The following is a 13,838-nucleotide window of genomic DNA, read 5'->3' on the forward strand; positions in this document are numbered from 1 at the left end:
GGGGCACGAGCTCCGGAAAGGGGGGGCTTCAGCAGCTGTGGCTCCCACGCTCTAGAGCACAGGCTCAGTAGTTGTGGCGCAGGGGCGTAGTTAATCTGAGGCACATGGCATCCTCTCAAATCAGGGCTCAAACTCTCGTCTCCTGCACTGGCAGGCGCACTCTCCACCCGCAGGGTCCCTTGCGTCCTTCCTCACGCACCAGTGAGCCAAAGGGAGAGGATGTACTTGTAGAATGCACATGTGTCAAGCGGTGAAATACAGTTGAATTCGTTCTGTCCGGTGTCTCCACTGTTCTGGTTAAGAACAAAATACATATACGTGTAAGAGTCACTACACATAGACTGTGTAGTTTTGGTGATTCTGCAAACTAGTTAAAAGCTCTTATATTTTGAAACTGGCATTGCAAATATTTTTAAGCATGAACGGGAAAATTCATGTTAGTAATTTAAGATTTTTATTGTTACTTACTTAAGACATTAAATAGCAAATTAAAAAACACTATGATAAGAAAGAGATTGTAGAGAAAAGAAAAAAGCTTCATGTTTTAGTACTTTTAATGAACTTTTTCCCTTCTCTTTGAACAGAAAGCCTCACATGGTCATTTTGCTTTGGGCCCCACAAATTATCAAGTCAGCTTTGCTTATAATTTTTTTTTTTTTACTGAAACTGGCTTGATTTAATTTCCTGTTATTTGCTAACAAGAGCCTTTGATTTGGAAATGTAATCTGAACTTGCTGGGGGTTTTAACTTTATATTTTGCTCCAACTATTATATTCACGTGGGTGGAAGTGTGATGCGATGTAAAGAACACAGGCTTTCAGATGTAGCAAAGAACACAAGCTCTTTTCTAGATGTAGAAAAGAGCCTCCGAGAGGCTTACCAATTTGGGCAAAGTCACACAGCTTCCAAGGGAAGATTTGAGCCTTGAATCCAGCTGGTCATGACGCTGGAAAGTTTAGTAGAGTGTCGGTGATCCTGTAAATATTCTGTAACCGCTCTGTTCCATATGGTAGCCACTAGCCACATGGGGCTTCTGAGCCCTTGGAATATGGCTAGTGTGACTGAATTCATTTTTTTCCTGTGTATAGCAGGACATGTATTCTTGTTATCATAACATTTTAATCTCATTACAAAGTGATTAGTGTTGTTTCCAGTGAAGAAGTCTCTACCGAAGTAAGTTTAAGTGTGTGTTCTTGAACAAACCCAGTCCTATATTTATGTGGGTGCAGCCAGAAATCCATTTATTTGATTCAATGGCTCAAGGGATGACAACACTGCTTAGACTCCAGCTGTCGTTGTCGAAGTCCACATACACCAGGAGACCAGAAATTCTTTTCAGGGACTGTGATAGTTAATTTTATGTGTCAACTTGACTAGATCAGAGGATGCCCAGATATCTGGCTAAGCATTATACCTGAGTGTGTATAGGAGAGTGTTTCTGGCTTAGATTAACATTTGGATCAGCAGACAGAGGAAAGTAGATTGCCCTCCCCAGTGGGGGTGGGTACCCTTCAATCTGTTGAGGGCTAGGGTAGAACAAAAGGGCACAGGAAAGAAATTCGCCCCCTTTTTCTGCCTTATTTCTTGAGCGGGACATCTCATCACGTCTTAAGAGTACTGAACTGTAACCTTTATGTCCCATTAATTTCATTTTAAGTAATGCTATTGCGTTGGACTGAACAGATCCAAACTTGCGCCCTTCCCCTTGCAATGTCCCCAGCAAGCCGTGCAGCGCTTGGTCCGACTCAGTGGTGCCTTTGGTGGGGCTGAATTGCTCACTGGCTCCCTCTGGTGTGAGGCTCATTGGCAGAGCCTGACACAGTAGATGCTCAGCAAACAGCCACTGGTTTTGAGGGTGCTTAGGGCCAACTTCTTGGCACCCCACTCCAGTCCGCTCGCCTGGAAAATCCCATGGATGAAGGAGCCTGGTAGGCTGCAGTCCATGGGGTCGCTAAGAGTCGGACATGACTGAGCAGCTTCACTTCCACTTTTCACTTTCATGCATTGGAGAAGGAAATGGCAACCCACTCCAGTGTTCTTGCCTGGAGAATCCCAGGGACGGGGGAGCCTGGTGGGCTACCATCTATAGGGTCACACAGAGTCGGACACGACTGAAGCGACTTAGCAGCAGCAGGGCCAACTTCTAAAGATGAAGAATCTAGACAGGGGGCTGGACAAGGAAGAAGGAAAGTCATAGGAGAGTCACTTTACCCCATTCTCTGAGGCAAACACAAGAAAGGACCAGCCTCAGCAGAGGTTGGACAGCCCCTCAGTGACTAAGGCTCACAGGAATCCACGCCCAGCCGGGTCACTTGTCCACAGAAAACCTTCCGGGAAGGGCCCAGCCTACAGAGAGCTGGGAGACGCGTCAGGGAGGAGATGAAGGCGCCTCTGGTATGTCTCTGAAAAGCAGCCAACAAACCCAGGGCTGTCATCACCATAAACCCAGCTGGGAGCTCAGACAGCTCAACCTAAACTCACTTTGATACACAGTGGAAGGAGTGAGGCCCCAGGCCTGCCAGCCACTCAGCCGACTGTGTTGAGGTCTCCCTTTTGGGAGCAGCTCTTGTATCCCCAACCTGGGCCCCTCTTTGGGACAAGCTCTTCTCATGCCTTCCCCTTGATCAACACTCCTTACCCTGGGTTAACTCCTGGCTTATTCAGGTCTCTGACTAAATGACCCCTCCTCCAAGAAGCCTTCCTACACACACCTTCCCTGGCTGAGTCAGCCCCTCTGCTGGCCCTGGAGAATCATTAACAATTAGCAAATAAATAGACCCTGCAACTCTCTTCTGTGATACATCCTGCACAGAGTTGCCATGGTGAGAACCAGCCTGACTACAAACTCATTCATGCAGGGTGTGACAGCTGTCCTTGTGATCAGGACTCTTTTTGACAACACTGTTTATCTTCTCTGTCCACAGCATCTAAATCAGTGTGGCTCAAATCTCCCAGGAAGCATCTCCCGTGCTTCCTGCTGCCCATCAGTTTCGGCTGCTCTGGAGGCAACTCCTTGCCCCTTGGGGCTCCCCCAGACCCCTGTCTAACTTTGAGGATGATCCTTCAAGGTATTTTCAAATAACATGGTAACAGAGACTTAATTTTATTCACACAGATTTTTACTTCCTTGTCCAAGCCACCTGAAAGGGACTGGAGGGTTTTCCCTGGTGGCTTAGTGGTTAGGATTCCAGGCTTTCATTGCCATAGCCCAGGTTCAATCCCTGGTCAGGGAACTGAAATCCTGCAAGTCGTGTGGCATGGCAAACAAAAAAAACTGCAGTTAATCCCCAGTGGTGATTGTGAAAGGGCCTGAATTAGTGGGAAGAAAAGGAAGGGGGTGTACATCTGGGGTGACTAGGAAAGGCTTCAGGGAAGATGTGGCATTTGACCTGTGACTTTGGAGACAGAGAAAGACATTCCAGGCAGAGGAAATAGCATGGGCACAGATGTGGAGGCCTGAGAGAAGATGCAGGGCTCCAGGAATCCAAAGTTGTTTGCTGTTATAGGAGCCTAAGGTATGATGTTGAGCAGGGGGAGGAGGTGGGCTTGCAAGCCCCTGAGGACTTCAGAACCAGAGGCTTCTTCCTGGAAGCTTCAGTGTTCCGATGTGTTTTCCCCAAACATCAGACTCATGGAACTCCCAGCTCCAGAAGAGGGCTGGGTTTCTGTACCCCGCTGTGAAGACTTCCTCTAACATATGCTAGTTTTATAAAGGCTCTGCTAAAACTAATAGTAAATTCCTGTGAGTGTCTGCAGGGCACCCACGCAATGCTCTCTAAGCATATATCTAAGAAGGCATCGCCAAATTTGACCCGAATTCGATCACAACCCTATAAACTATGTAATGTTTTATTATTCCTATTTTATAAAGAGGTAAAGAAATTTTATAGGGAGGTTAAGATCACACAGCTAGTAAGTGGTAGAGCTAAGATATGAACTTGAGTAGTCTGATTTTGAGCTTCCTGGAGTAAAGAACTAGCTTAACTTTGTTTCATCCAAATTATAGTTTTTGCACATCTAGTAACACTGTAAGGCAATTGATTCTGTGGACAATGCAGAGCTTTTAAAGGGTTCTTATCCAGGAGCCTTTCTATTTGATTTGTAAATATCCTTAGTATGCTCGTTATCGGTAACTTATACTTCAGTGTGAATTAGTTTTTTCCTGCGTGCTAAGTTGCTTCAGTCATGTCTGACTCTTTGCAACCCTATGGACTGTAGCCCGCCAGGCTCCCCTGTATATGGGATTTCCCAGGCAAGAATACTGGAGTGGGTTGCCATTTCCTCCTCAAGGGGATCTTCCCCACCTAGAGATCAAATCCAAATCTCTTACGTGAGAAGTCCTTTCCTACAGAAGTCCTTTCCTACAGCACCTCGATATTCTTATAAGCTACCTGAAAGCAAGTACTGTATCAACTCATTGCTATGTCTCCAGTACCCAGCAGGGATGACATAAGAGGGTGCTATAAGAGTGCTTGCTTGGGCCTTCCCTGGTAGCCCAGTGGATAAGAATCCACCTGCCAATGCAGGAGAAATGGGTTCAATCCCCGATCTGAGAAGATTTCATATGCTGAGGGCAACTAAGCACGTGTGCCACAATCCCTGATCTGAGAAGATTTCACATGCTGAGGGCAACTAAGCACATGTGCCACAACTACTGAGCCTGCACACCCTAGCACTTGTGCTCTGCAACAACAGAAGCTATCACAATGGGAAACCCTCTCACTCCAATGAAGAGTAGCCCCCACTCTTCACAACTAGAGAAAGCCTGTGCAAAAGTAACAAAGACCCAGCACAGCCAAAAATAAACAAACTATGTGAGTAAATTAATTAGCTAAAAAAGAATATTTGCTTGAATGAGTTGTAACTTCCCCTGTTGAAGACAGTGGAAGCAATGGAAAGGAAGGCCTGGAGCCTGGGAGGTGGTTGTGTCAGAGCATGAGGGACAGGAGATGGGAATAGTCGTGGAGGCACCATGGGAATCTGGAGTCTTGGAGCCGAAACGGAAAGCAAGACTCACCTACTTCATGGCTAAAGGCCAGGGCTGCACATTGACCAGCCTAGATAGCATTTTTAAAAGTAGAGACATTACTTTGCCAACAGAGGTCCATCTAGTCAAAGCCATGGTTTTTCCAGTAGTCATGTATGGATATGAGAGTTGGACTATAAAAGAAAGGCGAACGCCAACGAATTGATGCTTTTGAACTGTGGTTCAAAGACTCTTGAGAATCCCTTGGACTGCAAGAAGATCAAACCAGTCCATCCTAAAGGAAATCAAACCTGAATATTCATTGGAAGGACTAATGCTGAAGCTGAAACTCCAATACTTTGGCCTCTTGATGCAAAGAACTGACTCATTGGAAAAGACCCTGATGCTGGGAAAGATTGAAGGCAGGAGAAAGGGACGACAGAGGATGAGGTGGTTGGATGGCATCAGTGACTCGATGGACATGAATTTGAGTAAGCTCCGGGAGTTGGTGATGGACAGGGAAGCCTGGAGTGCTACAGTCCATGGGGTCGCAAAGAGTCGGACACGACTGAGCGACTGAATTGAACTGAACTGCACATTGATCAAAATGCAAATCCAAATGTCTACTCAGAATGTTTTCTCTTCTAGGCAGCAACTAAATCACCTGGTCAGTTGGAAAATGAGGCATTTGTTGGAGCTGAAGGTGTTACCAGTAGATTCTTGGTTTTAAGAGTAGGAGTTGGAGGGAAAAAACACAGGCTCCTCTGTCCATGGAATTCTTCAGGCCAGAATATTGGAGTGGGTAGCCATTCCCTTCTCCAGGGGATCTTCCCAACCCAGGAATCGAACCCAGGTCTCCCGCATTGCAGGCGGATTCTTTACTGACTAAGCTACCAGGGAAGAGACTTGAAAGGTTGGCTTATGGCACCAAGGGATCCTTAGAAAGCACCTAGGATGTTTCTCTCATTCTGTGGAGGACAAGACTGAGGTCCAGAGAGGGCAAGGTCACAGAGCAGGTTGAGACTGGAGCCTGAGGGTCCCCTCCCTGTTGGGGGCTCTGCCAAGGCTTCAGGGCCTGCACCACTGTGCCCTCCCCCAAGACCGCTGGCAGTTCCTTGGGCCCTGTCACCTTTTTCAGGGGAGGCAAACTTGTGCACACACCACCCACCACAGACCCACAGACCCAAGCTCTCTGCTGTCACCTGACTGCCCCTAATGAGATTACAGACTCCTAGTGAAATAGAGCGTTAATTCCCTCTGGCTTTAAAGGGCAGGCCAGGCCACAAGAAATAACAACAACAACAACAAAAATAATAATAATAAATAAAAATAAATAAATAAACCCCCTCAAAACAAACAAACAAAAACCACCTTTATCTATAATGCTGAATACAGATGGTAATCCTAAGAGCCCTCTCCCTGCCAGGCACTTTACAGCTCACCTCTGCTTTCATGAATGTGCTCTGAGTGGAATGTTGCACCAGCCCTAAGGAAGTACATGGTGATTATTATGTCCATTTTGCTGGGGAAACTGAGGCCCTGTGTGATTAAATGGCTGTTCTGGATCACATGGCTAGCAAGTGGCAGAGCTGGGACTTGAATGTAGATCCCTTGGACATTGTCATCTCTAAAAAATAATAAGCCCTGAGCTCCTCCAGGGTTCCCAGCTTCAGGCTTAAAGCACCCTGAAGGCAATGGGTAGCAAAGCCTAAGTTTGAACTCAGGTTCCTTGGACTCAGGTCCTCCATTCCTGGGCTTCCCTGGTGGTTCAGTGGCTAAGCATCTGCCTGCCAATGCAGGGGACGTGGGTTTGATCCCTAGTCCAGGAAGATCCAAAGCAAGGAAAACCACTACAATGGGAAGCCTGTACACCACAATTAGAAAGTAGCCTCCACTTGCAGCAACTAGAGAAAGCCCATGCACAGCAATGCAGACCCAGTGCAAATCCCCCAAATTAATTACATTTTTTAAAAATTTACAAAAAAATCCTACATTCCCTTCAATACTGGGAAGCACCAGTGAACCCATCCACCTGTTCATGTGGTGGAAACCAAACCAATGAATTCCACTCTGCTACTTACTAGTTCTAGGCCTGTGGCCAAGGGACTCTGGCTCCCTGGAGTCTCAGTCTCCCTTTCAGTAAAATGAAGGTTGGAACCCTGGGGCTGTTGGGATGATTCCCGATGGTTCACACAGATAACACAACTTGAACAGGCCTGCCACACAGCATGCCTCCTTTTGTCCCACCTCTCTTTGCTCCATCTGTAAAATGATGCTTACAATACTTACTTCTTGAGATTGGTGTTAGAATTAAATGTGGTAATACAAGTCATGGGCACCTGGAACAGCACGTGGCATGCAGTGAATGCTTAATGTTGGTGACTGTTAGCTCTGCTAGGTAGCTATTATTATTAGTTTATTGTTGCTTATTACTGCTACTTATTGTCTTGCCTTCAGTTCTTTCTGGAATGAAGCAGAAATGAAATTCAAACCAACCAAACATTCCTCTGGTTTCTCCCATCAGCTCCTGGTCATCTCCCCTCTTTAAGACAAGCACTTGGCTTTGAGGTCTGAACCCCCAACCACGTGGCCTGCTCTAATTTCCCAGGCTCTAATCTGCTCCTAGCTCCTAATGATGCAGCTGGTAATAGGATTGTGGCTTCCCTCTGGGGCAGCCACACAGGCCATGGCTGTGGGGCTGGCGACTGGCGCTTAGCAACCCCAACCACCTGCCTGCTGAGGAGCCAGAGCCAGGACCCTGTGACCGGGCTGGCCTCCCGTGCATGGAATGGTGCTGTGCCCCGGGCCAGCAGGCTGGGCTCACCATGGTGCTGGGTGCCATCCTGGCACGTGGGAGGGACGTGTGCAAGCGGAATGGACTGCTCATCCTGTCTGTGCTCTCTGTCACCGTGGGCTGCCTCCTTGGCTTCTTCCTGAGGACCCGGCGCCTCTCACCCCAGGTCAGCCACGTGGGGCATCATGGGTCCCCATCTCAGAGGGCTGGTTGGGCCTGAGGGATCTGGGGTCACGTTCCCACTCCATGACTCCCGGCTGACGTGACAGTGGGTGAGTCACTTTTCTTCTCAGGGTCCCAGTTTCCTCATTTGTAAAGTGGAGTGGGATATGCATTGCAGGACAAGCGTGTGAGAGGAAGTGGCTGCACACTAGCATCTCCAGGTGAATGAGAGGCAAGGGTGCCTTGTGAGAGTACCTGCAGGCTAAGAGCTGTGGGGGAGGGAAGAATGGAGTCTGCTGTTGTTGTTCAGCCACCAAGTCGTGTCTGACTTTTTGTGACCCCATGGACTGCAGCACGGCAGGTGTCCCTGTCCCTCGCCATCTCCTGGAGTTTGCCCAAGTTCATGTCTGCAGAATCGGTCCACGCGGAATGGAGTCTATAAGTGTGCGAAGCAGAGAACACCTCCTAAAGCAGTTCAGGGGCATCCTAGGCAGAGTGGTGAGACAGAGGGGCATGGAAGATTTGTGAGGGGGAGCGGAGCAAACTATTCACAGCAGCTGGAAAGGACACTGTGAGGCTGGGGCTGGAGCACAAAGGCCATCAGGCTTCTGGATCCTATCACCCAGCGGCGACGTGGGGCAACCTCAAGGAGCTCTGAGCAGGGCAGTGACACGGCCAGCCCTGAGCTTGGAGACATCCCTCTGGCGCTGAGTGGAGGATGGGGTAGCGGTAGGCCTGGCAGGGGGCAATGAGGGGATGAGAGTGGGGATGGACAGAGCAGATATGAGAACGGCTTCCCAAAGGAGAAGCTCCAGGATGTGGTGGCTGATTGCATGTGGGGCTGGGGGACGGGGAGATAAGGTAGGCCCTCAGGGCTCTGGCCGGTGTAACAGCAAGGGTGATGACGACTTGCTTGAGGAAGGGCCCTTTTCTCAGTTAGCACCCAGCTCCCGTGGAAGAGGGAGGGACTCTCATGGTGCTGAAGGAAAAACCATCATGATGCTGTTAAAATGGTATGGAGGACTTTATTCAGCGCTATTGTGATAGGTGTCAAGACCATGGCGATACGGGAGAATGATCAGGCGCAACTCCAAATACAACAACGGCAGCTGGGGATTTTCAGCTGACGGGCACAGTGCAGAGGTCAGTGAACAGACAACTACTAAGAAGAGACATCAAGGGTAGGGTAAGGGGATTCTTGCTAAACCCACTAACAAGATGCTTGCTGAAGGCAGAGTCAGGGGCTTCTCACTAAATTGACTTAGCAGGATTTTTGCTACAAATAGGTGAAGCAGGATGAAGAAAAGGCCCAAGGATGAGGCTCAGTTGAAAAGAGGACTCAGAATAACCTGTCCAAAGTTTGGTCAAGGAGAGAGTTTTTGTCAGTGGCTTTCTGGAAGATTCCCTATCTCATAGAATTCCTGTCTCTGCAGTTCAGCGATATTTAATATGATCTCTACAACAGGGGCTCAAGGCATCAGATTTCATCATCCAGGAGAAGGAAAACATCCCTCTCTGGGAATCGAGCCCACTATTATGATAGTGACACTGTTAAACTGCTGTCAGTTATTTAGGGAGAAGCATGGACTCTGGAGGCAGAGAATTCTGAACTTGGACTCTACTAGTAATGGCTGTGTGGCCATAGGCAAAATCCTATCTCCTTTCTGAAGCTCAGTTTCCTTATCTGCAAAATGGAGGGGGTGGGACTATATGTCTGCTACTACTATACTCCCTGCTACTAAACAGGGAGTCATCAGTGACCAGATGCAGTGGGTGCTTAGTGAGCGTTACTTCGCTCCTCCTTCCCTTACTTACGAGTCCAGGTCCTACCAAGAACCACCTCATATATCCCGAATCTGATAGAAATTTTTCCAGACCTGCCCACATCTTAAATTACATTCTCCTCCCACACTCACCCCAGGCTCATCCCTTCACTGGAGCCCAGCCACTGGCAGTCTTGCTTCAGAGTCATTTGTGAATAATCTATTTCTCCCATCAAATTTTGACTTGTTGACTATCACATGGGCTTTCTTGATCCAAAATGCGAGCCTAGCTAAGTGTCACAGAGAGAACACTCAACAAATTGCTGAATTAAACTGGCAATGGCACAATCTGCAAGCCACTTTAATTTTCTTCAGCAGCTAAAATATATCTCTTGCAGGAAGATTATTTTGTGAAAACAAATTGGAATGCCTATTATTAAAAGCCAGACTCATCTGGGGCCTCCTTTGCCAAAGCTGCCTTCCCCATCTGTTGGGAAATGCAAACGTGTTCCGGTCTGGATTAACCTGCCAGATAAACTGAAGGAAGGATGTGGAGTCTTAGAACAATTATTTTGCAGGAATTGGCTTTCTCAGCATCTTACTTTGAAATCCAGGAGTTGTTTGTTTGATCTCTGCCTGTGACTCAGAAACCAAACCCTTCTTATTTTGTAAGCTTATGCAACAAGGCAAAAATCATAAACAATACGCAAAAGGGTAGAATGTCCTATTTGTGAAAAGAACTTGCAAAGTCACAAGATTTATCTTTGGAAATGGGTATCTTGTTTAAAAACATAGATCATTTTGAGAGTTCCAGTTAAACCATGGTGAATTTGTAATTGTACCCATTTTCCTTTCCTTTCTGGGATACCACTAAAACTGTAGCAATGGGGCTGTTTAAAGATATAAGCTCCCATGAACAAAGATGATACAAAAGGAGACACTTAAGAAAGAAGCTGAGGAATTACAATACATTAGATGAGAAGTGGATGGAGCTGAATATTCTCATTTAGTAGAGCACAGAAAGCTGAATTCTGTGTCCGTAGAAGCAGATACCACTTGAGCTTGTCTGGAAAACTCCAGAAGGGCTCGGGACTTGAAAACACAGGGTGCTGCAGGAGGCAAGGGTCAGGTATGCTGCTGAAATCAGGGATGCTGGCTAGGATTTTGTAACTGGAGCAGTTAGACCCCTAGGTCCCTTCCAGTTCATGTAATCAGGGGATTCCTTATCTACTATCTCCATCCCCCTGCTTGACACAAGGAACCAGAGAAGCTTGACTAAGAGATGTTAGGCCCACCTGTAAGTGTTGGGGGAGGGGAGGTGATGAGGCTCATGCTTCAAGAGAATTAGTGAACAAACATCTGCATCTTGAGTGTGGGGTCCACCTGTGACTGCTGTCAGCTGGGCTTAGGCACAGCCACACCTCCACCTCGCCAGAAGTAGAAAGGGACTTCTCAGTGAAGCCTCAGAGGAAAGACTTCCAAATTCTGCTGTGAAGGAGAATCCTCCCCCCAGTGAAACTACCAGATCCTCACCCATCAGTCTTCCTTGAGGAGCCTTCAGTTGACAAGTTCCACTCATTCATACAGAAGTTTAGTGCTTCACACTTACGCATAAGCAGAAGGCAAACTCAAACCTGCTAATGTGGAAGGTAGCGAGACCAGACAAATAGCACTGAGGGGCTCTCTAGTAAAGCATGGGCAATGCCGGGAGTAGAAGAACATTTTCTAATCTTTTCTTAAGTTCTTCAGGAATATGAGAGAAGATATAGTGACTATAAAACAGAACAGCATGCAAAAGGAAGGAATAATTCAATAATAAGAAAGAGATTTTGGAAATTAAAAGTAGATGAGCCAAGATAAAAATGTCAATAGCTGAGATAAAGCTGCTACTCCAGAAAGTAAAACAAAAAGAGATGAAAATAGAAAAAGAATATATAAGAAAATTAGAATGTCCAACATTCAACTTACTAATAAAAGTTTTAAAGAGAGCTAACAGAAAAAAGTGGAGAGAAAAATTTCACAAAGAAAACAAGACTATTTCTCAGAAGTGAAAGGTATAAGCACAGTACTATGAATTTTTTTAAAAAGAAGAGACGCTCATACCATGATCTGTTACCATGGAAATTACCAAAAAGGCTAGAGATAAACAAACGATCCTAAAATGGTTCTGAGAGAATAAAACGGGTCCAGTGTAAAGAACGGGCTCTTAGGTGGAGTCAGTAGTAAAGAACTCGCCCGCCAATGCAGTGGGCGTAAGAGACAGGGGCTCGATCCCTGGCTCGGGAAGATCTCAAGGAGGAGGGCATGGCAACCCACTCGAGTGTTCTTGCCTGGAGAATCCCGTGGACAGAGGAGCCTGGCAAGCTACAGTTCAGAGGGTCACACAGAGTCAGACACAACTGAAGCAACTTCGAACACACACACCTACAGTGTGAAGAATAGGAAGCAAGAATAGCTTCAAACATCTCAAGTGATGGTGGAATCTAGAAGACAAAAAGGAAATGCCTTTGAAATTTGGGGGGGAAACTCTTTCAAGCCGGGAATCTTATATAAAGCCAATCTATTATCAGAGGTAAAGGTACGATAAAGGCATTTTTACTATGTAAGGGGCTTCCCAGGTGGTGCTAGTGGTACAGAACCCACCTGCCAATGCAGGAGACATAAGAGACGCGGGGTTGATCCCTGGGTCGGGAAAATCCCCTAAAGAAGGAAATGGGCAGCCCACTCCTAGTCTTGCCTGGGAAGCCCCATGGACAGAGGAGCCTGGCAGGCTACAGTACAGTCCGCGGGGTCAGAAAGAGATGGACATGGCTTAGCGACTAAAGAACTATGTAAGACTCAGAAGTTTCTCTCCCATTTGCCCTTACTGAGGAATCTACCAAAGGAGATGCTCCAGCAAAACGAGGAGGCAAACCTAGAAGACAAGGACCCAGGAAAGAAGGGATCCTAGACAGGACAAAGTCCCAAAGAAGAGGCCCGTGGCAACCACTGCCCTAGACAGCAGTCTACGCAGCCTGGAAAAAGAGGATGGAGAGCTTTTGGACTGAGACCCCAGGAGCCTAAAAAGGGGCCCACGTGTTTGAGTATATAGGAAATACTATTAGGCATTTTAAAAGAGATGTTAAAGCATTTTGAAGGAACTAATGAATGGTTCACAGAAAACAAGGTAAATGAAAACTCAGTCAGTTATTAATTTCAGGAAGTAAATGAAGATTGTACAAAAGGGGGCCATGGTTGGTTCAACAGTGTGCAATATGTTGTGACCAGAATTTTTAAATCTTGGCAATTAGTTTAACGAAAAAATAATATAATGGTGAAATGATAGGAAGAAAAAGGGGATAAGAACTAAGCCCTCATCTGTCATGGCAGGGAAGTTAATAGATGTCAAAAAGATATATCTGGAAATAGCATTATAACCATATTATTTACAAATAACAATACTAAAGGAGAAACGGCTAGAGCAGTTGAGGATGGTCACTCCTGGGAAGTTGGTTGAGGATAAAGATGGATGAGGAACGGCTGTTTTTTTATCATTGTGTGGTATGTTTCTTCAGTTGTGTCTGACTCTTTTGTGATCCCATTGACTGTAGACTACCAGGCTCCTCTGTCCATGGGGATGCTCCAGGTAAGAGTACTGGAGTGAGTAGCCGTGCCCTCCTCTGGAGGATCTTCCCTACCTGGAGATCAAACCTGAGTATCTTACGTCTCATTATAGTGCTATCTAAAGTAAAGAATATATAGGAGATGGGAATACCAAACCACTTTACCTGCTTCCTGAGAAACCTGTAGGCAGGTCAAGAAGCAACAGAACCGGACATGGAACAATAGACTGGCTCAAAATTGGGAAAGGAGTACATCAAGGCTGTATGTTGTCACCCTGCTTATCTAACTTACATGCAGAGTACATTGTGGGAAATGCTGGGCTGGATGAAGCAAAAGCTGGAATCCAGATTGCAGGGAGAAATATCAATAACCTCACATATGCAGATGACACCACCCTAATGGCAGAAAGTGAAGAGGAACTGAAGAGCCTCTTGATGAAGGTGAAAGAGGAGAGTGAAAAAGCTGCCTTAAAACTCAACATTCAAAGAACAAAGATCATGGCACCTGGTCCCATCACTTCACTGCAAATAGATGGGAAAACAATGGAAAC

General features: G+C 46.5%; 1 protein-coding gene across 1 annotated transcript in view; it reads left to right on the top strand.

Moving 5' to 3' along the window:
• Positions 1-7,749: 7,749 nt before the first annotated feature.
• Positions 7,750-13,838, top strand: part of SLC1A7 (solute carrier family 1 member 7) — a 50,753-nt gene continuing 44,664 nt past the window's right edge. The window contains exon 1 of the mRNA XM_052637359.1: positions 7,750-7,926. Within this exon, the coding sequence (XP_052493319.1) occupies positions 7,750-7,926 (177 nt within the window). The remainder of the gene's footprint in view (positions 7,927-13,838) is intronic.

Source organism: Budorcas taxicolor, chromosome 3, assembly GCF_023091745.1.
Source record: "Budorcas taxicolor isolate Tak-1 chromosome 3, Takin1.1, whole genome shotgun sequence".
NCBI lineage: Eukaryota > Metazoa > Chordata > Mammalia > Artiodactyla > Bovidae > Budorcas > Budorcas taxicolor.